Source organism: Podarcis pityusensis, assembly GCF_964106645.2.
Source record: "Podarcis pityusensis genome assembly, chromosome: 10".
NCBI classification, from domain to species: domain Eukaryota; kingdom Metazoa; phylum Chordata; class Lepidosauria; order Squamata; family Lacertidae; genus Podarcis; species Podarcis pityusensis.
The window spans coordinates 19,481,298-19,507,554 of record NC_138035.1 but is presented as its reverse complement, the minus strand read 5'-3'; the positions used below and the strand labels follow the sequence as shown (position 1 = coordinate 19,507,554).

The 26,257-nt window shown below is 40.2% G+C and overlaps 1 protein-coding gene across 13 annotated transcripts in view; it reads left to right on the top strand.

Moving 5' to 3' along the window:
- The window catches only part of ERC1 (ELKS/RAB6-interacting/CAST family member 1), a 161,261-nt gene that overhangs the window by 95,190 nt on the left and 39,814 nt on the right, over nt 1-26,257 (top strand). For all 13 annotated transcript variants that reach the window (XM_080971582.1, XM_080971589.1, XM_080971577.1 and 10 more), the window contains one exon: nt 25,538-25,682. In XM_080971582.1, coding sequence (XP_080827708.1) covers nt 25,538-25,682 — 145 coding nt within the window. The remainder of the gene's footprint in view (nt 1-25,537; nt 25,683-26,257) is intronic.

Genomic DNA, 26,257 nt, shown 5'->3' with positions numbered 1-26,257 from the left:
GGAGCTGGAGTCCAACTTGGGAGAGAGGGGCAGTGGTGTGTAGGGACCCGTACCAGCCAGGAGGCAATAGTCAGAGGAAGGGTCAGCCTCAAAGCTGGAGGGTGGAACACAGGATGGGTAGAGAGAAGAGGAGGAAGAGACAAGTCAGGCAAATGAAGGGTCAGGTGCTCTCCCATCCTTTCCTGCACCACTGTATCCCAGAACCAGAAGGTAATTGAAAGGTGATGAGCAGAGGAAGTTTCCACGCAGGTGCAGTCTCTGGCTGCATGCACGTAGCCCGTGAGGGAAAGGTATATAAATTGGTGAAGGGGGAGTGGTCTCCTGTTGCTGCAACTGCTCCATAGAGCCTAGACCTGGGAATAACTGCCTAGCCGTTAGATTGGTGTGTGTAGATAACCAGAGCTGGAGAAGCGATTCTAAGTGTTATCTTTGACAATAAATAGTCATGTGCATTCCTTTGGCTGGGAAGCCCCCTTAACAGTGGGTGGGAAGAATATATGTTTGGCTTCTTTTAATCAACCTTGAGCAAGGAGATAAAAATGCTGTATGGGTAGGGAATAAATGAATCAATTTTGTTTCAAACTAAAATTGGTAGCGGGTCTAGAATAACAGGTGAGGCTGTAATTGTTCTCGATGCAGTTACTTACACCGACCCTTCATTCTGGGGCCAGTGCTTAACTTGTAATTAACTTTTAGTTTACCGCTTCCGCCAACCCTGTACATAGGACCTCCTGGGTTAGTTTCTACCTGTCTCTTCATTGTTATGGCTGGTTTCTTCATATGTTCCTTGTAAATTATTGTTCTCCTCTGTGCAAAAGGTGCAGTTCCTGCATTTTCTTTCAGACTGGGATCAAGAGATTGCATGTTTTTCTTGCTTGGTGGGGGAGACAAGCGGTCCCTTCTCCTGGCAAGGCTACAGATTCTTGTCCCTACCTAATTGCTCCAGTGGGAAGCACCATCCAGTGGGATTGCTGACCAGCAATCAGAGAGTAAAGAAAGTAAGCATGGTGAATGGGTGGCTACTCATTAAGCCTTCCCCACTGTACCACAAGTATGATTTTTCATTGGTTGGAAAGGTACTGCCCCTTAAATTCACATCAACTTGTGTAGGTCATTTTTTGTATGTTGATTTGAAGAGATTCTGAATTACACTGTAGGAATGGGAAGTACTGCATACCTTTTGAAATAGATCCGAGTAGCCACAAGTGCCCACAGTACTCCAGTAACCACAACCACATTTGATTACATCAAAGCTTTTCTTGTTCATGCAAGTTAACCTGTAAAAGTCAGAAAATATATTGTCCACTTGCTCTCTGTACTTTTGCCTGCATTTCAAACCACTTCTTTTCTTGGAGTTACTTCTGTTCTCTTTGTTTTTACATTTCAAGCCTCCAGCTGCTGGATAGCTCAGTCAGTAGAACATGAGGCTCTGACTCTCATGGTTGTGTATTTGAACCCCATGTTGGAAAAATGATTCCTGCATTGCAGGGGTTGAGCTAGATGACCATGGTGGTCATTTCCAACTCTATGATTCTAAGCATTTTATTATTATTTTTTGCTGTCTAGAAATAATTTTAATACTTCACAAATGAAGGCTTGATCAATAAGGTATAAGTCTTAGCAAATGGATGGCTTGCACAGTTGCCAGTCTCTGTATCTTTATACTTTGCATATTCAGATACTAAGAGAGTTACCATTTTAAAACATAGAAACTTGCACTTCTGATACATTATATCTCAGTTTTCAATAACTATGAAATACTGTATTGAAAACCCCAACTTTGTTCACACATTGCTTAATTTGAGAAGTGAATACTGATATGTGGTTTTCCCAGTTTAACACTTGCCTTTTGAAGCTACTTGCTGTTGCATTTCTCCAACAAAAAATTAATCATTAGAGTTCCATGCTGTTGAGATTGGGACATTATGAAATGGTAGGTGTTTTGTAATTAAAAAATATATATACAATTGTACGCAACAGTGGCCCTGTTTACTCATAACACTATGCCAAACTATGGCTTAGTGTGACTGTGTGGGCTTCTGAGAAGGAGACTGAGACTTCTTTGTTCGTCCCTGGTTCTTTTAGTTTTGTGCGACATGGCAGCTAAGCCATGGGTTGACTTGGTATGTTGTCTGAATGTGGGCTTGTGGTTACACTCTCTGCTCCTTAACTGTGAGCTGTATCCCAGGTTTGTTCTTGGGTATGGCTCGTGGTTAGGGAGCAGAGAGCTTTGTCACAAGTTCAGGTTGGGTGACATGCCAAGCCAAACCTTGGCTCAGCTGCCTTGCCATGCTGAGTTAACCAAGAAGAGCAGGGCAGCTGCAAGCTCTTCTACAGGGGGCAGCATGATTGTGAGGTCCTGGTAAAAACATATTTTGGCTTGCCTTGTTGTACAAATCAGGCCAGTGACAATTTAACCAGCTATTATTATAGTTTAGGGCAGCTGCCCTGTGAATATGAAACGATATAGTGTTAATGGTAAATATGGAGATGTGGTTTGTAAATAAAGTGCCTGTAAATAAGACCTCCTTTCATCAACCTGGACAGATTGCTCTCCAACACATTTTTCTTTAGCTGTTAGTAATGTGTACATATTTAATCCAGATCATTTGTTTTTGTACTCCACCTAGTCCCCCCCCCAAAAAAAGGATTTCTGTTCCAAGCAGCTCTCAGATACTAAACTCTCGAGTACTGTGGCTCACAGTTACGTTATACTACACTTCATGATAAAAATCTCTGTATCTCATTATGTTTTGAACTCCATGGTCCCTGAGAATAGTCCTATAGAGAGAATGCACTATACTATCTAAATGAGCCATGACAGGCTTGGGAGCAAGACCAACGGCTGAAAAAGTACACCAGGTGGTGTTAAAGGGGTTTGTTCCACTCAGTAATTGCTCAGGCTGTTAATGTTGTAGGGAGGAGTGGGGAAAGGAGGTTCTTTCTGCCAATCACTTCCTGAGGATTTAACTACACTATATTCTTGTTTCCATACCATTTCAGGGGAGTCTCTCTCTCTCTCTCTCTCCTTTCCCTCCCAGTCTCCTTTCTGGAACTATTTTCTACAAGGGTGTACATGAACAGTGGGGCGGTGCTGTTAAAACTGGGTTCTCACTTTAGAGTGATGCTGGAAAAAGCTGGCACATCAATTCCAGTCGCAGGTTGTTGAGAATAAAACCCCTCTTATAATGTTTTAATCTAGTTAAAAACTATAAATATTTAAAGTGGGATGGAGGACCCTAGTCAGGAAACATTTTAACCAGAACAGATGTCTGCATTCCAGTCAGGTTTACACAACTTCAGGGTCATTTTTCCTCTCATATTATTAGATTATAAAATGCTTACAGAAATCTACTTGAAAAATCCCATCTGCTTGGAAGCATTTATTTTTGCATTAGAGTGCTGGGATACTACGTTTGGTACTGTTGCTGGAGGTCTGAAGAGTTCACTCTGGGTGGGCACATGTTCTCCTCTTTATGCCAACCTTCGTATAGAAAGGAGCTTTTGGGAAAAAGTGATTCGTTTGGGAGGCTGAAACTGTATTTGCATATACATTTTTAAACCTCAGCAATCAACCAGGTTCTTCCTTTTGCTTTACCTATTTCAGCTCAATCCTGAATAGTTAACTTCTCTAGCAGCTGGGTCATACCTCTTATTCCCTTTCTCCCACCCCCACCCCCGATGTGGAACATACCGGTAAATTTTGCCTTTTAGCTGACAGAGGGAGGATGAGGATTGGGAAAAGGCAGGTCCCATTTCTGGAAAATTGTCCAGATGCCTGTGCTCCAGTTAGGGGTGCTTTTTACCATCTTTGTCTGGTATATTGGCTATGGCTGTATCTGAATCAGTTTATCTTGGCCACAGTTGTCCATTCATTGGTAACCTCAAGACTGGATTACTGCAATTTCGCTCTGCAGGACTGCCCTTAGCCTAGTCCACAAGTTAGACTGTTGATGTGGGCAGATAGCTTGCAACATATGATGCTTCTGTTAAATCATCTGCACTGGCTGCCCATATGCTACTGGGCCCAGTTCAAAACTGTTGTGTATATACCCCTGAACAACTGGGTTCCAGAATACCCTTACATACCACCTTGTTCACTGAGAGCTTGCGGAGTGCTGTTAGCTTTCTTACATTGCTCTTTTGTTTATGGAGGGAAGGAAGGAACATCTACTTATTCTTCTCTCCAGTGATTTTTTTCAAAAAAAATGTTTAGGGGTACTCTCATTTTGACTCAAGAAAATCACGATTTTATAGTTCAAATCAGGAAAAATAAATACAGTAAATGGACAAAAGTACAAAGATTCACAAAATGTTTAGGGGTATCCTGCATACTCCCAGGGGGAAAAACTGCTTCTCTCCATCCTCAGCCCCAATCATACAGGCAACTGTACAAAGGTAAGAGACATACCCGTTGCTCTGCCAACTTTTGGCACTGGCTTCACCCACATTTTGCCTCTAGTTTCATGCACCACTGTATGCGGCCCCTGTAAGATGGTCCACAAGGTAAGGTGGCCCTCAGGCTGAATAGGGGTCCCCACACTTGCGCTAATTGTAAGCAAGGTCAGTTACATTTATAGTTTCTTCATCCTTCTCTCTCCTTCTGTGAAATTTCCTGACTGTTACATACAAGTCAGTCCAGTTTATTAAAGGGGGACGACTATAAGTCACTTTTGATTTCTATCTGCATATGTTGTTAAGATGAATCAAATAAATTCACCTCCATTTCAAAGCTGTGTTCCTTTATTCAATCTAAGATCAACACTTTATTTCCACAGATTTCATGTACAGATGCCTGTAATCATTACTGGCAAAATAAATAATTCATCCCTTTAATTTGCAACTTTTGGGATCTACATGGACCTTGTTTGGTTTCACCAAACTATGCATGTTTTGCTTTCTTTTGAAATAAAAAGCATCACCAGTTCCTCAGGGTGCCATTTCCCCGTTCATAAATGTTCATAGCAAAACATTGATGCATATAAATCATGTTAGTTTACTGCATATTTCATTAAGTATAGTCACTCTGTTGTTTAATAGAAGTTCCAAGTTAGAATAGTATTCTATCTTACTGCTCTATATTGTGGATTTAATGTACTGTGAACAATAGTATCTTTGAGCAGTTCTAAATCCTACCCAGAAGACATTAACTTAGTTAAAAATGTAAAGAGGGAAATCCCAGCGGTTGTTCTGCTCATATAGTGCCCTGTGATATGTAAGCCATCATTATTTTTAAAGGGGTAATGTGACTTGGAGACGAGAACGAGGAGCTTATATACCATGTGCACTTTCAGAGTTCATTCCAAATTATTTTGTGAGTTAGACATTCTTTCTGGTGTTAATGTAGAAGTTCATTAGCTTTTGTTTGGATTATTAAGGGTGTGTTGTGTACTATAATAATTTATGGTAGGTGGCATAACACACCTGGAAAGATTAGGCTGGCTTGCTACAAACTCCAAAGGATACATTTTGCAGGAAAATACAGTTTTATGAGCAGCAGCAGCAGCAGCAGCATGACAAGGCAAACATTAAAATATCATGCATGAGGGGGGAAATTAGAAACTGTACTTTTCAATGTATCTACCAGTCCAGTTTCCATTTTAGTAAAAATACAGATTTATAATTTACAGTTTGCATTCTTTAAAATTGTAAATTTTGAAACTTAGTTTTTTATGCAAGATAGCATCTTGCTGAGGAGTTGGTACTTTATTAGGGATCCAATGTTTTATGGCTTTCTCCCCACCACAATCATCTCATATTGCTCCACATTTGTTCAACTGCAGAAAGATGCATGGACCTTGTGAAGTATCAAGAAGGAAGTATCCTATTACAGGTTTCTATCCTGTTGCTTGTTGTATCTGCCCTTTCAGTGTCCCTCAGACTTGACCTCTGACTCTGCCAGCAGATACCTTGAAGCTAAGCAACCAGAGCAGGAGGAGGAAGTACTATGCTGACCTTGCAGCCTTTGGCTGCTAGAATTGGAAGCTATTGTTTGAGTCTAGACTGCACAGAGAGATACTTGGGCAGTTGTTTGCTGGAACGATTTGTAAATATTTATGGCTGAAAACTGTTGATACTACTTTTTCCAAAATATCTACACTGTGTTTGGGTTTTATAGAATCTTTTGTTTATGAATCAATTTGTTCTGAGAAGTACCTTGAAGTGAATACTAGTTAGGCAGAAAACCAACAAGCCATTTGCCTTATTCCAGGAATTATATGCTTTACTAACTCTTAAAAGCTTTGAAGTTTTTGGATTTCTATTTTATGAATGACTGGGAGGAATTCATTCTGTTTCTGTTTGTTTTTTTTAAACTACAGTGGTACCTCTGGTTACGTACTTAATTCGTTCCGGAGGTCCGTTTTTAACCTGAAACTGTTCTTAACCTGAAGCCCCACTTTAGCTAATGGGGCCTCCCACTGCTGCCACCGTGCGATTTCTGTTCTCACCCTGAAGCAAAGTTCTTAACCCGAGGTACTATTTCTGAGTTAATGGAGTCTGTAACCTGAAGCGTATGTAACCCGAGGTACCACTGTATATAGTTTCTCAACTATCTTTTTCCTTGGATTGTGATTGAATTGGTTTATACAAAGATTTTTGTCATATTTACTTCTTTGTAGAATGCTTTGCAAGTTTTCAGCTTCAGTTTTATACATATATGGCTGCTTCCTATTTTGGAATGTCGTGTGCAAATTTAGCCTTGAAATGTAGCCTTCTAGACACTTGCAGTAACAATTCCCAAGTTGATACCTGCTACTCCAAACAGCAGACAGAGAATGGCATAGTCTAAGAGGGACACCAAGCAAGGCTTCTCTATAGCACATGGGGAAATTAACAGCATGGGGTAAAAAAGAATGGAAGCATAAATTCCATCCTGCAGGTAAAGCTCAAAATCAGCAGTATTTAATGTAGAGCTGGAGGTCATCTTCTAGAAGATTAAAGGTTGTTTGGTATAGAGCTACCAAATTTATTTGGTTTGCATTTGTCCAAAAATGAAGTAGCCTGCAGATACTAATAATTGGTTAACTCTCTATTTACAACGCAAATCACTTCAAGAAACTTCACTCCAAGGCTTCACTTTAGTGGTCTTGACCACTGTAGCTTATAGCTTCTTTACAACATGGAATGTATGACTAATATTTCTGCAATGGGAGAAACGGAATGTATAGTGATGTTTCGAAAGCTGTTTCGTCTGTTACACCCTCTTCAGATGTTGTTTTGCTTGCTTTTTACCCTTGGAAGAAATCATAGGTCAAAGAATCCCTCATGTAAATAGATGTAGCTCCATTGTTTGAATTTGAGTTAATATTCTTGTTCATATAAGTGTGCTAATTCACCTGAGATGTGGACTAAACTAAGATCAACTCCTGCTTTGTTTCCAACCCAGGTATACTGATACCCTGCAACTGCAGAGGGGGGAAAACTAATTCAGAGAGTTCTGTGCATTCTTTTTCATCTAAGAGTATTCATTTCATATAGTGTGTATCAAAAAACCTTTTATAGTACATGATTTTTGATTTATTCATTTTTTTGTGCGTGTGTGTGTGTCTCCAAGTCTTGGTTAAAAGTTGTATTTTAAGAAGAATAGGTCAAAATCTATATGCAGAGATCACCCACAGTGCCAGGGTGCCAGCTAGTACCACCTGCAGTGTCTAGAAAAGGTATCAGTAAATACCCCTCAAAAATCCACAATGCATGAGAGTCTGTTTATTCTTCCTGCTCAGTTCATCTTTACACTGGCTTGGCCACTTTTACATTGAACCCCTCCCCCCTTAATTAGGGCCACATTTCATTAGATACCAGAATTGGATACCCACCTTTCCTTCTGCTCTGAACAGAGAGATGCAAATATCTTACCTTTGTGAGCAAGCATGGATGTGGCTAATGTATGCCTCTTTTGTGTTGATGGGTGGGGCATGCCCACACCATTCTGATTGCCCTGCTTCTTTTTCTGCTGTTGAAGTGAGATCCATTGTATTTTGTACAATACCTTGTATCACAGGATTTGATATGAGATGGTTTAGTATAATAGTGTTCAAAATATCACAAGAATACTGATATTGTGGGAGCAAAATTACATTTGTTGTAATGTGAAACACTCAAGTTCTCCTAGATTAGTGGCTTCAGCAAAGTGTTGTAGATTTGGGTAAAGCTGCCAAATTTGGAACAATGGAAGTTGACTGGCTAGAATGCATTTGTATACACTATTGGTTTTGATTCTGGCAGCAACCATTTGTTGGATTTGTGATTATTTCTGTTTTAATATATATACATACTATCATTATTGTAGTTAACAACTATAAATTCCCATGGATCATATTCTGACCTTTTATTCTGTTGTAGCTTGAAAATGAAGGCTTCCGCCTTCCCAAGAAAACAAAATGCTTTAGGGCAGAGTGTTTCACTGTAGCATGCAGCTCGTTGTTTTGCTTTGAAGCTGAGAGGGGTGCATTGCTCCTCTGCTTTTATTATAGCCAGTCTTTAAATTATAGCCCTCTTTTGAAGAAATGGAGTAGGGGAGCGTGAAAAAATAGGGTGATATTCTGGTAGTTCACAAATAAAAATGTGGGAAAGATATACTAATATGCAAAGTTAACTTTAGAGCAGAGTATAATTATTGATGAAGAAAGGAAGGAGGTTGAAACACATATTCAGAGCAATTAAGTAAGAAGTTATGATGGCCATTTGACTAGTCAGATGAGGGGCAGAGGAACAGACATCCAGGAGCTTTCCCTTCATCCAGTCTTCTGCCCCACCAAGGTGCCCGAGTTAGCCATATCAGTTCCCAATTGGGTCCACACATCTTGCTTTTGAATTACAGGTCAAGTTCTCATTCAGGACTTGATCCCAGTTAATCACACTGATCTGGTTTGCATCACTGAGACACGGGTGGAAGAAGGAGCTGGTGTCTGTTTTGTACAGTTATGTCTACCAGGTTTCTCAGTGGTGTAGCAGCATAGACCAAGTGGTCAGGGAAGAGGGGTTGCCATTGTCTGTCATGAGCCCTTGCCAGATGGCCTGTTCAACAGTCTACTAGAAATGAATAATTGCAGATATATTGTATCAGCAGCAGTACTGGTCTGCAGGCAGGAAGGAGAGAAAATAATAACTCTGCAGGAGCAGGAAGCCTAGTAGAATGGTCAGCCCCTCAAAGATTAATGGATCCTGGTGGATTTCTCCTGACTGAGGTGACAGGAGCTTCCAAGGGATAAGGCTGTGGTTCTGCCAACATCCTGGCCAATCTGTAGAATACAGAGGGCCCAGGTAATGGAGCCAACCTCTTTTAAGCATCCTCTTCCTTCTTGCAGAGCTCAGAAAACTCCTTGGTTCACTGGGGAGCTGGAAGCAATGAAATGAAAGGGAAGACAGCTAAAATTATGGTGGAGAAAGACTCACAAGTCTTTCTGGACGCAACTAAGACCTCATATTAAACCTATTATGTATGTGGCAATGATAATGTCACAAAAAGTCTTACTTGTCCACTATTATTGTGTCTGCACCGTACTGTCCATTGAAGCTGTTTCATGTTGTGAGTGGCCTATTATACATTGGCCCTTGGAATGGGGACCAGTAGCATATATGTGCAGGAAGAATAGACCAAAAAAACCAACAACAAAAAACTTGGCAGCTAAACATTTCAGAAGTTTAGGAATACTTTGTTTTCCTCTCTCATTCTCTTGTGACTGAAGTTCCTGGATTTGGGCACCAGAAATATCGAAAAGGAGCAGGACCAAATTTCCCCCCAGAAAAAGCAAATAATACTTCTTTGGAATCTGATTACCCGTTTTCAGTTACATCTTGGTGGAGCTGGCAGGCTGGAGTCAGGTTGATGACTCTGTTAGTAGCAATAGTGTTTTGAAAAAACTCCCATCAAAACCTAGTACAGTTGGCAAGAAACTTATGCCTGTTCTGCATTTCCCATTTTACTTAATTTCGTTTCTAGATTTTCAGTAATGTCCAGCTATTCTACTTCAATCCACTCTTCATCCTGTGAGTGATAAACTAACTGGTTCCTTTTGTAAATGTACAGGAATGTGCGTGCTTGCTAGTTTTTTTTTCTTTCTTTCTTTAAAAAAAGCTTGTTTTAAGTAACAGTTCTTTTCTGATTTTCACAATTTTAGCCATCTTATAACAATGATTTACTTGTTTGTTTGGAAGATTTATATCCCACCTTTTGACTATAAGCGCCCACAGGCAGATCTTGGATTATTCCTCTCACTTAATTTTGAATAAATATTTTAAAAAGCACTAGGCACTGTGCAGTATATGATCTCTACACAAAAATACTCAAGTCAAAAACCAGCAGGAAAAAAGGAGCAGATGTAGAAAACAACAAGAGTTATACAATGCACAGCAAAAACGAACAAGCCTATAGGCTGCTCAGAAGAGTCAGGATTTACCCTGGCACCTGAATTCTTTGGGTAGGCTCTCCTCCTACCAGCAATGTCTATGATTATAATGGAGTATATAGGGTGGCAATCTCCAGGTCTCAAGCCACCAATGATTTCATTTTCATGTTCTAGTTCTAAAACTTAAATCTCCCTAATGCCATTTTTTAAAAATGCCCTTTCCCACTGTGCCCCTCTCATTGTGGTGGCTGCATAAATGCTATGTGTTAGTCACCCTCTACCCTAACTGGCTTGATTGGCCTGATCAAAGCAGGCAATTGGGTGTAGAGGGTTAAACAGTGCCCATCTGTTCTGGATTTGCTGTTGCTGGAGGAGGCAGAAAAGCCAGGAATTAGTGAGTGGCTTAGTCTTTTTTCTCACCATTGGCAGCTGACAGAAATGCTGATGAGGTGATAATGAACTAAAAAGTCTGCCCCTTTGGCTGGGTGGGAAGGGAACCCAGACAGTGGGCAAGTCTCACTCTTGGCCTTGCCAAGATTTCCCCCTTTTTAATAGAATCTATCTAAGGCAAAAATTAACAGGTATACTTTGCTGGATACAGTCAGAAATGTAACTTGCCACCAACAGGTACTTGAGGAAATGCATGAAAATATATATCCACTGTGTTCTGCATCCATCAGCTGGAGTTACCAGACAGCTTGATCAAGCGGAGGCAGTGAGGGAAGTGAGGTCAGCATGTGTGTTTATGAAAGGCAGATGCATAATGTTACTTTAACTACTGAATATATTTTGCAGAGCATACAGTTTACGTTATCTGGATTTTCTGGAAGTAGTTGCAAGCAGTCCTTAATCTTTACATCCAATTGCCCCACATTTCCAATTTAATTTGCTGCATTTCTACTGCTACTAACTTTTTCATGTTTACTTAGGCCACAGCATACTAGGTGATGTGTGAAAAAATTGTGGTTAACATTGGCGATGTCGTTCCCTCAAAACCATTTGGCTCTTTTCCTGTTGTGTAATTTTCTGCAGCCTCAAATCCTAGCACTTTAGATAACTCCTAAGAGGTACTCTATGTGTGTACACTTAGATTTGTATCCTACACAGCCTTCAAGGAGCTGAGGGTCGCTTATAAGAGGTTATTGAATTTTATCTTCATAACAACCATGATAGGCTTGACAGAGATAGTGGTTTGCCAAAGGCCACCCAGTGAGTTCAGTGGCTCAACAGAGCTTTGACCCCGGGTTTTCCAAGTCGCAGCACTAGTCATTGCATCATGCAGTATGACTCTGGATACCAGATGCCAGAGAGGACTCTTGTCTTCATGCCCTGCTTGTAAGCTTTTTGGAGACACCATAGTTGGAAGCAGTGAGATAGCCTAGATGGACCCATAGTAACTTAGGTCCAGGGTACCTTAAGCGCCACCATACCCTGTACATCCCAGTTATAGTGAAGTAGCGTTATTAGCGGTCTTCCATAGAAGCACAACTTATATCAATTAGAAGTTGTGCGGTATTGTGGGCCCAACTCTGTAGAACTCCCTCCCACTGGAATGCAGACAGGCGCCATCTGTTGAGTTTCAGGTGCCTGTTTTTTGAGGTTTAATTTATGTTTTAAATTTTGTGCATTATGTGTTTGTTTGTTTGTTTGTTTGTTTGTTTGTTTTGTTATAAGCAGCTTTGTGATCTAGATGTGTGAAAATCAGAATATAAAATTTTAAAGCGCATGAAAATAAAACACCTACTGGCCTATGGTAAACAGTCTTATATAACTCTTTAATTTTTTTGATTAGACAGTCATTTTAATGGTTTTCTTTTACTGTTCTTATGCTGTTTTATATTTTATATATTGTTGTATACTACCGTGTTATACTGTGTGAACTGGTGGTGTATAAATACTTTTTTTTTTTTAATAGCTCTGGTTGCTAAGATATGCAGCATAGTATTTTGATCATCTGTCTACTTCTCCTGGCAGTCTACTTCAGCCATGAAATCATTAATGCCTGCACTTGGTTTTGGACATATTAGCTTCATTTTCCCTATCCCCTGTCACTTGATCTTTACTATGTTAATATGCTGCTTTGCTTCACATTAATCCCAAAATGTGGGATTAATGCTTGCACACTTTCATTTGTATGATTGTTGGTACAGTTTTCATCATAATAGCTTTATGACTGTCTGACTGACCACCCAAAATGGAAGCTATTGATGTCCCCCTGTTGTTGACAATGAAGCCACATGGGAGACTTGCACATTACAGTATATGCATTTATTCCCCAGATGGCAAAAGCGGGCTTCCCAAATAGCAATATACAGTGTAAGACCATGGAGCTGTCATCTGAAGAAGGCAGCTTTCATCTTCAGATTATGTCTTAACTAGTGTTTGACCCAAAGGAGTTGTCCGTATCCGGCACACATTTCTCTCTCCTTTCCAGTGTAAGGTAGATATGCAGTAAGCCAGTGAGGCCTGACTTGGGAAAGTAAGGAAAACTACATATTTAAGAAGAAGAATTAAGGAAAAACAGATGACTCTTAATTAAAAGTATTTGTCAGCACTCCAAGAGTTTATTTCGAATAATATTGCCAAGCTTTCAGAGCCCCTTCATATTTTGCTTCCCGTGACATATTTCAAGGAAACCAAAGTGTGTTTTTAAACTTGATTATAGGTTAGAGAATGCCAAGTAATTATCTGCCCAGAAATCGCTTTTCTTTCTTTTCTATTTTTTTTTTATAACTATGCGTGAGAGGAAAGTTTGGTCAGAGTTGCCGGTATAATTAACCATTTCAGTCTGGCCAAGTTTCTATTCACAAAACATTAGATTTCATCTTCAGTTGATTGCCCGCAGAGGGTACAGGATTGCATGTGAGGGCATGCTTTGCTTTGCATGTGTGTGTGTGTGTAGTTCTGGGCTCTCAGGGTGGCTTCTTGGAGTTCACTGAAACAGATGCTGTTATGACAAGTTTCTTAGTATCGCACTTCATTGTGAGTTGGCCCAGAACCCTGATCATTTGTATTTAAATTTTTATTTATTCATGTATTCATATAATATATCATATTTATTCATGTATTGGGACATGTAACCTGCTCTAGGCCATTAGGTTTAGTGAAAAACAAGCTAAAATATCCAGTAGCTGAACATGCCCCACCCCACGCCTATGTAGATTATTATGCAGCTCCCCCAATGTTTATCAAGATGTTAGAACAGGCATGGCCAAACTTGGCCCTCCAGATGTTTTGGGACTACAATTCCCATCATTCCTGACCACTGGTCCTGTTAGCTAGGGATGATGGGAGTTGTATGTTCCTAGAGATTTGATCTTATTGACCCTCTTTCTTATGTATTTGTTTGGATTTGATATCCTGCCTTTCACTCCCTTTAAGGAGTCTCAAAGCGGCTAACATTCTCCTTTCCCTTCCTCCCCCACAACAAACACTCTGTGAGGTGAGTGGGGCTGAGAGACTTCAAAGAAGTGTGACTGGCCCAAGGTCACCCAGCAGCTGCATGTGGAGGAGCGGAGACACGAACCCGGTTCCCCAGATTACGAGATTACCGCTCTTAACCACTACACCACACTGGCACTGTTTCTGTGCACATTTGCAAAAGAGCATCAGCCTTGCAAAAGAGCATTGCTTTTCAGTACTCAGCCAATCCTGTTAATCGGTGACCGATACCCAACAACTAGTTGAGGCAGTGGGAAATAAAAATGCTGTTAAGTTGGTTGGAGGTACTGCCAAAGACCTCCAGCAGAGATTGAAACCTGTTGGAGTAAGTATTCTCTGATTATGCACAGCTAGTAGCCTGTCACAGAGGGGGGAAATTATTCAAGCATTTAAAATGCAGCCATTAAGACACTGAAGTGAGAAAACTGTGTGGATGTTACACTTTCATATTTGTCTGTCAACTTCTTAACTGTGCAGGATGATTTGTGAATCTGCAGGCTATGACATGAGGAAGGAAGGACCAGTTAATCCTTTAACAATCTCTCAATCTCTCTCTCTCTCTCACACACACATTTTTATATATATATAAAAACTTTATATACTGCTTGGTTGTAGAAAAGACCTCAAAGCGGTTTACAAAAAAAGATAAAACAATAAAATCATTCCTTTAAAAATGTACAACCATAATTTTAAAAATACAGAAAGTTAAAACCACAACAGAATAAACTAAAAATAAACAATAAAACTCATACAAATGTTCTAAACATCTGGGTAGGCACATATGCGGTAAGGTGATATTGTGGGTAAAAGCCTACGATAAAGCCTCTGGCTAAAGGCTTTATATACCAATAGTAACACCTTAAACTCATCCTAGTAGCAAATCTGCAACCAGTGCAGACCTCTGAACACAGGTGTTCTGTGCTGACAAGGTCTCATTCCTGTCAGCTATCATGTACTAACTGCAACTTCCTGATCAAGCACAAGAGGAGCCACATGTAGATTGCACTGTAGTAGTCCAATCTTGAAGTAACCAGTGCATGAACTACTGTGGTCAGGCTCCCCCAGTCCAGGAATGGTCGTAGCTGTGGAACCAGTTGCAGTTGATAAAAGGCACTTGTAGCCACTGAGGCTACCTGAGCCACCATTGAAAGAGCTGAATCAAGAAACACCCTCAACTGTAAACCTGCTCCTTCAGGGGGTGTGCAGCCCCATCCAGTGTAGGCAGTTTGCCAGTTTTTCAGAAACAGGAGCTACTCACCCACACTGCCTCCATCCTGCCACGATTCAAGCTCAGCTTGTTTTTCCCCATCCATTTCACCACAACATCCAGGCAGTGGCCCAGAGACTACACAGCCTCTTCTGATTCAGATGTTACGGAGAAATAGAGCTGAGTGTCATCAGCATACTGATGGCACCTAGCTCCGAAACTTCCAGTGACTACTTCAAATTGCCTCATGTAGATATTAAATAGGCCTGGAGATAAGATAGTCCCCATTGCAACTTTCTGGACTCGGTTTTGAAGGTAAAACTGGAACCACTATAATACCATTCTGTGAGAGCAGAATGCTGGAACTGATGAGCCTTTGGTCAGATACAGCTGGGCTACTCTTTTGTTATGTTGTTGCGATGATACAGTGGAGAGAGGGAGAACAACATATGCTGCCCTAAACTCATTAGAAGTCAGGCAAGACATAGATGTAATAAATATAAGAAAAGCTGTGAACATGTACCAGTATCTCTGAGTTTTTAGATATAGAATATGGATTGTGGTAGCAAAAGATGCTGAACAGATTTGGAAAACAGATTTGGACTGGATCCTGCATAATCATATCATATAGTAGACTTCTGGCAGTGGATACTAGAATGTTTCACGAAAACAAGGTACAACACTGAAGGAAAACGGATATATAGGCCCCTGGAAAATAACTTGTATTTCATTAGGAATGTGCATTACATTCAGGTGCAGAGATTCAAGCAAGCTGATTTGGGATCATCAGTAGCTGCCAAAGTTTCTTACAGAAATGCAGTTATCTGTATGAGAAAGGCATTGGTATTGGAATGAATATTGATTAAAAATTGCTATTTTGATTAATTGGCATTCTTTCTACATCATACACCAACCATTCTGTTTCTGCATAACTGCTCAGTATTTTCCTTGCCACAAATATTAAAATTTCAAAATTAGCTCTACAGCTCCAAAGGCTATTTCAGTTTATTGTTTCTGTCATCGAAAAGTACTTACCACAACACATCTTATGTTCTCTTGGGGGGGGGGGGATATCAGTACAGTTGCAGGCTTAAAGAGATTTGGAAAACATAGGACTGGAGCCTGCATAATCATATCATAAAGTAGAGTTCTGGCAAGACAATCAAATGATAATGAATTCAGCTATTTCATGTTTTTCAGTTATGGGAATCTAACTGTTCTGTACTGTGGTTGGAATCACCTACCCCACAACATACTTTTTCCAACATACCATCTTATTTTGAAAGCCTTTCCACTCCGGTTGAAAAAATATAATGATTGTTAAGTCAACTATTGATTATTGTTGGTAGAACTGGAGCTCTGGAATGCTAATACTTGAAAAGCAACTCCCTTATTTGATAGACAGTAGAGAAAACATGCCAAAGTTTCCAAATGACTAATTTTCTTGTAGAAATGGCCTTCATTAAAAAAAACAAAACCCAAAAAACTCTGTGGAAATGTCTTAGGAATTCCAAGGGGAGATAAGAGTAAAACTTGAGATGCAGGTATCTTAATCCTATGATCCAAGTAGCCAGCATCAGTGAAATATCTGTCAGAACTTACAAAAATCCCAACCAATCTCTTTTATGATATTGTAGTTGAAACAATATTAAATTGCTAATGCAAGTTTATTCCCTGGCCACAACTGCTCTGTTAACTGCTACTGTTCATGGAACTACTTGTTGTTGTTTGTTGTTTAGTCATTTAGTCGTGTCCGACTCTTCATGATCCCATGGACCAGAGCACGCCAGGCACTCCTGTGTTCCACTGCCTCCCGCAGTTTGGTCAAACTCATGTTGGTAACTTCAAGAACACTATCCAACCATCTCGTCCTCTGTCGTCCCCTTCTCCTTGTGCCCTCCATCTTTCCCAACATCAGGGTCTTTTCCAGGGAGTCTTCTCTTTTCATGAGGTGGCCAAAGTATTGGAGCCTCAGCTTCAGGATCTGTCCTTCCAGTGAGCACTCAGGGATAATTTCCTTAAGAATGGATAGGTTTGATCTTCTTGCAGTCCATGGGACTCTCAAGAGTCTCCTCCAGCACCATAATTCAAAAGCATCAATTCTTTGGCGATCAGCCTAAATCCGAGGCAAGATTGAGGATCCTCCAAATTCCCTTATACAGTGGTACCTCGGGTTAAGTACTTAATTCGTTCTGGAGGTCTGTTCTTAACCTGAAACTGTTCTTAACCTGAAGCACCACTTTAGCTAATGGGGCCTGCTGCCACGCCACCGCTACACGATTTCTGTTCTCATCCTGAAGCAAAGTTCTTAACCCAAGGTACTATTTCTGGTTAGCGGAGTCTGTAACCTGAAGCGTCTGTAACCTGAAGCGTATGTACCCTGAGGTACCACTGTACAACAGATAATGGGGTAATGTTAAACAAATAAATAGCTGCATTAGTGTTTTGTATTGTCTCATTTTTTAATGTTAAATATTTGTACAGCTCATGCATTCCTTCATCCAGTGCTTGCTGCAGTTGGACTCCCAACAAGGAATTAATAGTTCTCAGATATTATTTGAGACTGAAAAGACAACCATGTCACCCTTCTGCTTGTCCTGTTCCTTGTCAACCAGCCTTGTGCTTTTCATTAGTGCAAACCTGGAAACTCTTTTTGAAACCATTGGCAAATATTTATGAATGGGTCATTTTCCGGTTGAAGAACCTTTTCTTCGTCATATTAGGACATTTTTTTTTATAGCTGCTTTTTTTTTAAGAGGATTAATCCACAATAATTTATACTTAGACAATTTTAATTCATGCAGAACAGTTTTAAAAAACTGCTAAGAATTAGACTCTTAAGTGTTTTGCAAGTGGCCCATAAAATAGTTTCCAACTTCCTTGATACGGAGGAGTCGCCCATCAAGGTTAGAGATACAAGTGTATTAAGACTGTCTTGATCTGATAAGCTTTCCAAGGAACAAGAGTTGCAAAGCCACATGCTGAGTCCCACAATCTCTGTAATTCACAGCTGCTATATTTAAAATGTTCTGTTAGATTCGTATTAAACATGGTTGTGAGGTGGGGAAAATGGATAAAATCTAATGTAGACCTAATTAAAGTTTTAATTAGTGAGCTACTCCCCTGATATTGTAATGTATAGGATGTATCTCCAGCTACAGCGATTATGAAATAGTATGCGTAGGTGAAATTCTGTTTTATGGTTTTTCACTTAAGTGAAAAAGAAGGTTTTTCTTCTGTTAAAGATATCGTATGTGTCTGAGTTCATGGGAAAGAGCACCATCTTAAATGGAAATAAAGTGTTGTTTTTCAAAACTCAGTAGCCATGAGGGTGTGGGTTGGGCAGGATACTATTTATCTCTTTTCTACCAAAAGTAACTAGCTTTTCATTTTGTATATTTTGTGTCCTTCTGAAACACTGTTCCATATTAAAACCACAGAAGTTCCATAGTAAACATTCAAGTTGGTTTATAAATAAAAATATACAATGTAATGAATACTTTAAAATGTGGATGGGAATACATGAGCCAAGAAAGTGCAGTTCTAATCTTGAACTTGCAGAACAAGGTAAGGTAAGCCAAATAAAGAACAACGAATTGTATACAGTGCTGAGCTAGTAGAGATCTACTAGTGCAGCAAGACGTGTGTTTCTTTCCCCCCTGCACCCCCTAAAATCTGCCCTGGAGGAGCCCCTAACCCCCAAGAGCTGAGTTTGAGGGTCCACAAAGGGAACAGGAAAGAAAGAAGTTCTGTTGCACTCACAGAAGTCCCTGGCATTGGATACATCCCATTGCCTGAGAAACCAATTTCCAAAGAAATCATTGGGGAACAAAACTTTGGTGAGAAGTTATGAGAAACTATAATTAATAATGCTGACATCTGACTCCTTGTGCTCTATAGTTTAACCCATCAACTCAGAAAAATGGCAGCCGTGGTGTCATGAGAATGCACTCAATCTCTGTTGCAATGACAAAAGAAATGGATATTTAAGTAACACTTTTATACTGATTACAGGAGGCAAACCAATAAATACTGTATGATACAGCATGTTTATGAACAAATAACAATTAATGTACCAGTAACAAACAACAGTGGTTGCATTCAGACATCATATTCCATATCCTTCAAAATATGGCTGGAGTACTCCCTTCTCTCATACACTCAGCTTAATATAATATTTTCATTAATATAATATAAATTAATGACTAGATAAAGAAATAATATTACAATATAATATCTGCATTGGGTGTTTGTTTTAGGAGCCCAGTAGCATTGGAACTGAGGTTAAACACAGTCTGAGGTGCATAAGTACATCGGCCAGTCTTCATTTGCTAGCACCAATGGAGACTTCTTCACCTTCTTAGAGGGACATAAGAAGGACACAGCTTAAAGGTCAGGACGTGAATAAAACCAGGGAAAGATTTAACTGCAAGCACTTTCTGCTGAAGGGGGATGTGGTGGGAAAAGTCTTCCGCCCTGTGCTAAAAGGAATTACCTCATTTTGAGATTTGGATACCTTGGGAGCAGCAGGATCAATAACTCCAGTTGGGGCATTGTGTTGATCTCCTCTTGATTCCTGAACCGCTTTACATTTCCCATGTCGGGAACCCAGACGTTTTTGGTAACAATTCCTTCCTGTTGCTTGCATGGTTCTGCTAGAAAGGCAAGAATTCTCTCTAAACTGTGGAGTTGGAGTCTCTCTGGGGTGCTTTAACTAAATAAAAGCTCAGTGTCTACAGGCCATCAGTCTTATTCTGTCCCTCATTCACCACTCCCATCACCCACCCACCCTCAAACTAATCAACCTGGCACTGGGCGCTTTGAAATGTTTACTGAGAAAACAGTTCTGTTTTGACAGACAGCAATTACAGCACCTGGGCTTAAAGCAGATTTTACAGCTCTTTTGGGGATGCTTTATGAATAGTCACCGTGAGGTCGGTGCAGATTTGTGCAAACAAGCTTTGAGGCAGAAATGGAGCCCCATTCTCTTAGCTACACACAACGCTTTATCTCACACACATCCCTTCTGGGAGAATCCTCATTTTCTCAGAATAACTGGAACCATCTTAAAGCTACTCCATACTCTTCATGTAAAGAGAACCTGTAATAGGAAACAACCTTAGGCTACCCTGCATCTGGGTGGTTTTGTTTTGTTTTTAACCACTTTTTTAGAGCCTGTATTACTTAGTTTCAGTACTTGTGACTTGTTGGACTAAAACCTATTTTGACTCTGACATAACTCCTAAAATGGAAATTCTGTAATAATCTTGTTGTCTAATCAGTTTTACATGTTGAATCTGAAAGGTAGATTGAGGTATGCAGAAGCTTTTATAAAAACTGTTTTTTATTGTAAGCAGTTGCTTGCCCAGGCTCCCTGTCAATTCTAAGATTTGCCCTGTTTTTGTTCTACACAGTTGTTACAGAGGGAATCTATTAGTCCTAACAATTAAATGAACCTCCATATGCCAAGACAGTGTAACTCTGAATACTTGAGGCAAGCAGCAGAAGAGGGCTGTTGCCTTAGTGCCCAGTTTGAGGGCTTATTTATGCATCTGGCTGACTGCTGATGGAAACTGCATGTTGGAAGAGATGGATTATTGGTCTGAACCAGCAGGCCTTTTTATATTCCTCTGAAGGAGTTTTTTTTTTATTTGATTTTGTTTAAGGCTATTTATAGAAGGGCTGCACTTTCTCAGTCTTCTGTCCCACACAGGTTATCTGAAAACTTGGCTCCTGTCATTAAAAACCTTCTCAGTCCTTTCCCCCCTCGCTGCATTTGCTTCATTTCTTAAAATGTTTCCAGCTTTGGAAAGCTTGGGTTTCAAAATCTTCCCTCTCCCAGCTGCATTTCAGTGTTTGTCATAATGTTCACAGTTTTTTGTAATAAGATCATTCAGGTTATCTTTATTGCCCCTCTGAACTTCATTCTTGGTTTCAAGAATTTGTTAACTCTATTTTTAAGTTAGCCTCAGAGTTTTTCCACAGTGATGCCCAGGACAGAAAATGTCAACGGCAGATCTCTGTGAAAAGGTGCCTGTTTCTGTCAAGCAGTTACTGCTTTTCTCCCCTCAGCTCAACCCCTGCTTTGAGCATGCATTGGCCGCTGTCTGTGTCTTCAGGAAGGAGAAGGGCTTTGGCCTATATTTGAGAACACTGTTCTCTCTAAGGAACTTGGCAGTTCTGGAACCACATGAAAGCTATTAGCATCAATCCCCTAGGTAGGGTTTGTGGTGAACTTTGACTGCTGTAATGACTTCTGTATTACAACAAAGGCAACATTTTTGTAGCATGCTTCTAATCTTTGATAGTTGAGAAGAGGAGCAGAGACCACGTGCTGCTGCTTTTAACATCCCTGTCAGTTGCTGGTTACAACTAACCTACAAAGGCTATAAAATATGTGAAATATTTGCCTCAAACTGCCACCTACAATAAAGGGGTGGTACATTCATGAAATTTGTTTAGGGTTTCAATTAAAATTGCATTAAGGTTAACCCCCACTTTAAACAAAGTAGGGGAGAAACATTCCACATCCAACATACTGAGGGGATTTAAAGGCCCCCAATATACTCTCAGTGTAAATAACTACTATATGTGCTATGTACTATATGTGCATATATGTACTATATGCAGCAATTAAGATGAGATGTAACCCCAAATAGTATTGTAGGGGTTTTATTCATATATGAAGTTGATTTTCAGTTTGGGGGAAGGAATCATCGGGGCTCTAAGACCCCATTGGGCACCATTATCAACTTCATAAATAAGCTCTGTACTATAAACAGTAATCTCTTAATACAGTTTTTTTTTTAACATTAAACTGGAATCATTATCAAATGCATTGCATTTGAATCAGCTTATAAGTAAGGTGTTTTGAGTCTATCTTTTTTGCAAGCATAAGGAAGTTGAACTAGCAAGCCTAGACTTAGCTAAAAGGTAAAGGTAAAGGACCCCGTTCAGTAAATATTATTGTCCTTCTATGGCTTTGAATGATATGCAGCGTTGGTCAGCATTGATAGCAATCACTTAGCAAAGAATTGTGAAATACAGCCTTTGTGGAAAATATAATGGTTTGTGTAATGATCAAAAACCTGGGTTACTGTCAAAATATGTTCCTGTATTGATTTATAGGTGATGGAGATTAGTCTTAAAAAGTCAAATTCATAGCAGCTTTGTGATCTGTGCAGCCAGAGCATTCCTTATTCTTAAATTAGTATAAAAAACATACCAGTCTCTTTAATGGGGAAAATAACAGATCTAGAACAGGGAGAACATCGAGCATGTTAAGAATTTTACTCCATCACTGTGGGGCCACCGTAGTTACCTCTGAAACTGAAATTCAGCAGCTCACTGGTGAGCAGAGGCCAGCAACAAGAAGCACGGGCAGGGCTGAGATCTATTGTTTCTAAGTGGTTGCAGGGCTGTCCAGGTGTCCTGATTTAAAAGCTGCTCCTTGAGACAGGAAATTGTATCTTGTTCTGAGGTTTACTGTAATAAAGTACATAGTCCTGAGGGATGGCGCTGCTGGGTCCATGAATCACTTTATGGGCAGGCTGCTCTGACCTCGGCCCAGTGATTTATTCATATCATTCTGCAGCAGGAATGGGAGAAATGTGACCAGCAAATGGTCTTGCTCCATGGATGAGCCTTTAACTAGGACACCAATATATATCCTTGATGCCAGATCCAAGATGCCTTTGCAGTATGCCTTGGGAATCTGTTAACAGGGGAATTCCTCAGATTTCCTGAATGTGCTTTGTGATCTGTCGAGATCTGAATGGCTTGCTTAAAAAAAGTAAAGGCTACAGACTGCTGTAAACACACTTAACTAGGGAGTTAAGCCTTAGGACTCTTAGTTAACTTACACAGGGTTGTATTGTTAGAGAAAAAGCAGTACATTTCAAGTGCAGGGCTCCCAGTAATTCACTCTCAACTTATATTTCTGCCCAGGAATTATTTTGCACAGTGCTTGTGCTGCTACTGTTTTGTACAAGTCGAATAATGTGATGGTAGAGTTCTAATAGTAGAATAAATCTGCAATTCATAGAACTTACAGTTGTCAGCGATAGGATAAGGACTTACCATATGTTTTGCTCTATAAGACTCACTTTTTCCCTCCTGAAAAGTAAGGGAAAATGTGTGTGCGCCTTATGGAGCGAATGCAGGCTGCGCAGCTATCCCAGAAGCCAGAACAGCAAGAGGGATTGCTGCTTTCCCTGCGCAGCGATCCCTCTTGCTGTTCTGGCTTCTGAGATTCAGAATATATTTTTTTCTTGTTTTCGTCCTCCAAAAACTAGGTGCGTCTTGTGGTCTGGTGCGTCTTATAGAGCAAAAAATACGGTGCCGGTAAATCAGGGGTTGGCAACCTAAGGCCCGTGGGCTGGATGCGGCCCAATCACCTTCTCAATCCAGCCTACAGACGGTCCAGGAATCAGCATGTTTTTGCATGAGTAGAATGTGTGCTTTTATTTAAAATGCATCTCTGGGCTATTTGTGGGGCATAGGAATTCATTCATATATTTTTTCAAAATATAGTCCAGCCCACCACATGGTCTGAGGGACGGTGGACCGGCCCACGGTTGAAAAACATTGCTGACCCCTGACTTAAATTATTAAAATAATTTACTCATTGAAAAATCTGTCCAAAACTGCATACCTAGTGTTTATTCATTAGTCATCAGTTGATGACAGCAACTTTGAGTGATTACTTACACCTGTGAAACTGCTGTCACAGATCAAATATTATAGACAGAGCTTTCATATTGCTTAACTAGCACCAGCTGAAACACATTGCTTTCAGTGACAGCAGTTGATACTTTCAACTGCTAATCATCAAGAGGCAAAATATCATAAAATGGCATGTATCCATGTGTGGATCTGCCCAGATTAATATAAGAATAGACAGTAACTTTTCAAGTGCAATATGCATGACATGATAGCTTTCTGTGTGTGGCTGGACTATGTGTTATCTTTTCCTGCCAATTCTAGCATGTTTTCCCTCCCTTTCTTTTGTGCTTGTCAAATTCCTAGTTCATAGTTGGTATCATACACCCCAAGATTGGCATTCTTTTAATTATGCAAACCAATTTACACTTACATTCATACATACAACAAGCCTACGATAATGACTTTCATATTGGGTTACATATTGGTCTGAGAGGACAAGGTAATGCTTTTTTGCCATATACCTGTCTTAAGATCTAGAGTGGGTTTTAGCTTTAAATCAGGGATGGCCAAACTGTGTGGCTCTCCAAATGTTGTTGGGCTACAACTCCTATGATTCTTGGCCACATTGGCTAACACCATCATGAGGGCCACAGGTTAGCTAATCTTGCTATAAATAATTTCAAGTGTAAAACCAGTAAAGGAATATCACATTTGGACCAGCATCCTTTAATTAAATAATGTGAAAGGTAGTACTTAGGAAGAGAACTACAGTATAGTGGTACCTCGGGTTAAGAACTTAATTCGTTCCAGAGGTCCGTTCTGAACCTGAAACTGTTCTTAACCTGAAGCACCACTTTAGCTAATGGGGCCTCCTGCTGCTGCCGCGGTGGCACCGCCGCCACACAATTTCTGTTCTCATCCTGAAGCAAAGTTCTTAACCCGAGGTACTATTTCTGGGTTAGTAGAGTCTGTAACCTGAAGCGTCTGTAACCCGAGGTACCACTGTACCAGCTGATAGCTTGCATGTTTAAATCGTGGAAATAGGAGCAATCTTTAAAAAAATAAAATGACAAAAGTTGGCCTGAATCATTAGACACTGTGTTGGGGATATAGTGACTAAGGTGCTGGGGTGGCGATTAAGGCATTCATTATCACTTGTCTTAGCCAACTGAGCAGTGATTCTATAGTCTGAGAATCCTGAAAGAAGAATGAGGATCAAAACATTGTAACTATGGGAAAGCAAATATTGATTTTTTTTATATCATACAGAATTTCTATGGAGATGTTGAGAATAAAAGCTGTATCATGTGACCACATCATTACCTTTATTGTGGGGAATTTTTCTACTTAAGGCCTAGCTGCATATTGTACAGGGAGAGGGGGAGTGGTTTGAAGTGTACTGAGTTCACACCTTGAACTAAGGACTGATTGCAAACTTCTACACAGACTATTTGGGTTTATATTATCCATTTAGAATGAAGGTGGAGGTGGATAATTTGCAATTTGGAGAGGTCTCCCAGGCCTGGCTCCTGTTTTGACAGCCCCTTCAGCAAAGCATCCTCCAGTGGCCCCTCTTCTGTGTCATGGGGACACAGGCAGACACAGACTGGAAGTAACAGCAAACAGCACCAGCCACACCCCAATAAGTGCTAGGTGGCTGTGTCTGGGAGCCACCTTCATTTAAATTTCTCACATAACACCACTCTTGGTCATTGCATTGATCTAGCAGCTTGGCATTCATGACAATCATTTTTAAAAGCATGATTTTAAAGGGGGACTTGGGCAGGTGGCAGTAATAAACTTAAAAACTTGACCAGGTACAATTAGATGTTGTTGAATGTACATGCAATTAAGCCATTCGCCTGTTCTTTTTCAGGCAAGAAGCCCTTCTAGCTGCCATTAGTGAAAAAGATGCCAATATTGCTCTGCTGGAGCTGTCGTCCTCCAAGAAAAAAACCCAAGATGAAGTAGCTGCACTTAAACGAGAGAAAGACCGCTTGGTGCAACAGCTGAAGCAACAGGTATGAGAATATTGTTTGATTCAATATGTGAGTCTGCCATGCAATTTGCAGCTTGCCTTAGGCAAATCCCCTCGGCTGCTACCTACTTCCTCACATGTCATGCCTTCCCCAAACTGAAAGTTACTACAGCACTTTAATATTTTTTCCAGCTATGAAGGCTGACTCTCTGACTTTCTCAAATAGAGAAAACGCCAAAGGTTAAAGGCAACCAGTTTCTGGTGGGGTTAGGAATCTGTCCTATAAATAGTTACGTGCAAGACTGAAGTAAGTCCTACACATTAAAAATCGTTGATCATTTTATTTTACTACGATATGAAACAAGTGCCTGGAGTCCACACTGGCTGTATGAGGACTAATAAACTGAAAGCTAAATCCAAATAAGACAGAACTGCTCTGTGTGGATGGCCTGTCAATCCAGACAAGTAGCATTGATCTTGTTTTGGATGGAATCTCAGTCCATGTTACAGCTTGGGCTGGATTAAAATGGGTCTAGATAAGCAGTTTATTCCATGTGTGCCTGGGACTGAATAGGAGCATCGTGTCTGTAAGTGTCAGCTTAGCTTCCATGGAGGAAT